This window comes from Phalaenopsis equestris, unplaced genomic scaffold, assembly GCF_001263595.1.
Source record: "Phalaenopsis equestris unplaced genomic scaffold, ASM126359v1 Scaffold000224, whole genome shotgun sequence".
Lineage (NCBI taxonomy): Eukaryota > Viridiplantae > Streptophyta > Magnoliopsida > Asparagales > Orchidaceae > Phalaenopsis > Phalaenopsis equestris.
Window position 1 is genome coordinate 1,884,671 of NW_018164666.1, and position 1,967 is coordinate 1,886,637.

Sequence of the window (1,967 nt, forward strand, 5' to 3'; positions counted from 1 at the left end):
ACGAAAATTAAGCTGAACGATAAAAGAGGCCGACATTGACATAGGGTCATTTTAGTTCAAGTGTATATAAGAATATCAAATTAGTCCCCAAACCATTTAATATGGGCTAAAATAGTCATCATTGTGGGTTATATCAACCCATGTTAAAAGAATCTTGAAACAAAATTGACACTTTTATAAAGTCTAAGACTAAAACAACCCTTTACAAAGAGTTGGGAGATCATCTTAACAAATTTCTCATTTTAAAATTGCATCAACTTTGGAATGTAATGGAGAATATAGGATCTAATGTTTCATTCATTCTTCTCAGGAAACCTCAAAGCCCATAGCAGTTGGATTTGGATTATCAAAACCAGAAGACTTAAAGCAGGTTTGCACATTCTAATGAATCAAGTAACTGTACATTTATAATAGGGGCATTTACATACGCACCACCCAATTCTTATGTAATTATAAATCTAACACTTAAATTTTGATTTTAACATTTATACCCCCGAATGTTTCATATCACATCAAAAATATCACAATATTAACATGTAAAAAGTGAAATACACCTTTTCATGTATGAAAAAGGGGGCATATATGTAAAAATTAAAGTTTGTGTTAGATATGTAAATACATAAGAATTAGGTCGTATGAATGTAAATTTCCCTTTAGAATATTTCAATCATCAGCATTCGTACAAGATCCAATTAATTTTGCAGCTAGCAATATGGGGAGCAAATGGCGTGATTGTAGGCAGTGCTATTGTTAAGCTATTAGGAGAAAGTAAATCCTCTGAAGAAGGATTAAGGCGCTTGGAGTTCTTCACAAAATCCTTAACCGCTGCACTACCATGAAGACCGTCAATAAAATTATATGATGTTTTTAGCTGTTTTCGCAGTTATTAGTAGATAATGCTAGCGATGCAAGCATTGAGATCTATCTGTGGGACATAAATATTGAAAAAGCTCAATGCATCTTCTGTGAAATATTGAAGTATTAGTTATTCTGAGTAGGTTAAAATTGTATTTAAATTATATAATTCAAACTGAAATGCTTAAAATTCAACCTTTTAGAAGCATTTGCTTATATTTAAAAACCATATCCCATCTTGGAAATGCGAATTCGATTGAAAGTTGTTAGCTGTTACTAAGAAAAGGTTAACAACCAGCTTCTTGAATTGAAGAGTCTTTAAAAAAAAAAAACTTTTGGAAACATAGAAGAGAAATATTTTTAATATTAAAAGCTTTTAGAGGTGACTGGCTATTACCTAACGCATTCATGTAATTGTTCTGAAAAAATATATTTTAACATTTTTTTATTGAATGCTATAATTAGACACTCAGATATGCTAAGGTTGAAACCAAACGATTGAATGTAAAATGGACTCACTAGACAGGATTGAGGTAGAAAAACAAGCTAAGTTTAAAGATGACTCCAACAAACGTGTTGACCTCTATATATATATATATATATATATATTATATATTTATATTTATATTTATACTTATATTTATACTTATATTTATATATTATACAAGATAAGTCGATCGAACATAATGAGAACCAGGAATGATGAATGTGATATTATGCCTCAATCATGCCCAAGATCACTTAAAACGGCGCATGTTCATAGAATGAATTTTGCAAATGCATTTAGAATGTCAAAATTGCCCAATAGGAGTTACTCAACAAAGATGACAAACGATAGATAGGATGATAGGCGAATCAAATCTAAATTGTTTTGATTGTTGTCAAGATTGTCTGAAATATACATGTTCATAAAATAAACTTTGCTTATGAGTTTAAAGTATTGAAACTATATGGGAAGACCTTTTATGGTCGAAACAATCAAACACAATGAAAACGACGTCGACAAACGATCGGCACGACACACGAGATTTGTATACGATATCAAATATTCTTGAAATTGCTCAAATGATGTCCAATCACAAAACCGATTGCACGAGCGTGTCCAACAAATT

General features: G+C 30.8%; 1 protein-coding gene across 2 annotated transcripts in view; it reads left to right on the plus strand.

Moving 5' to 3' along the window:
* The window catches only part of LOC110023544 (tryptophan synthase alpha chain-like), a 10,134-nt gene extending 9,163 nt beyond the window's left edge, over positions 1-971 (plus strand). For both annotated transcript variants that reach the window (XM_020723020.1, XM_020723019.1), the window contains 2 exons: positions 311-370; positions 705-971. In XM_020723020.1, the coding sequence (XP_020578679.1) occupies positions 311-370; positions 705-839 (195 nt within the window). In that variant the 3' untranslated portion in view covers positions 840-971. The remainder of the gene's footprint in view (positions 1-310; positions 371-704) is intronic.
* Positions 972-1,967: the final 996 nt, after the last annotated feature.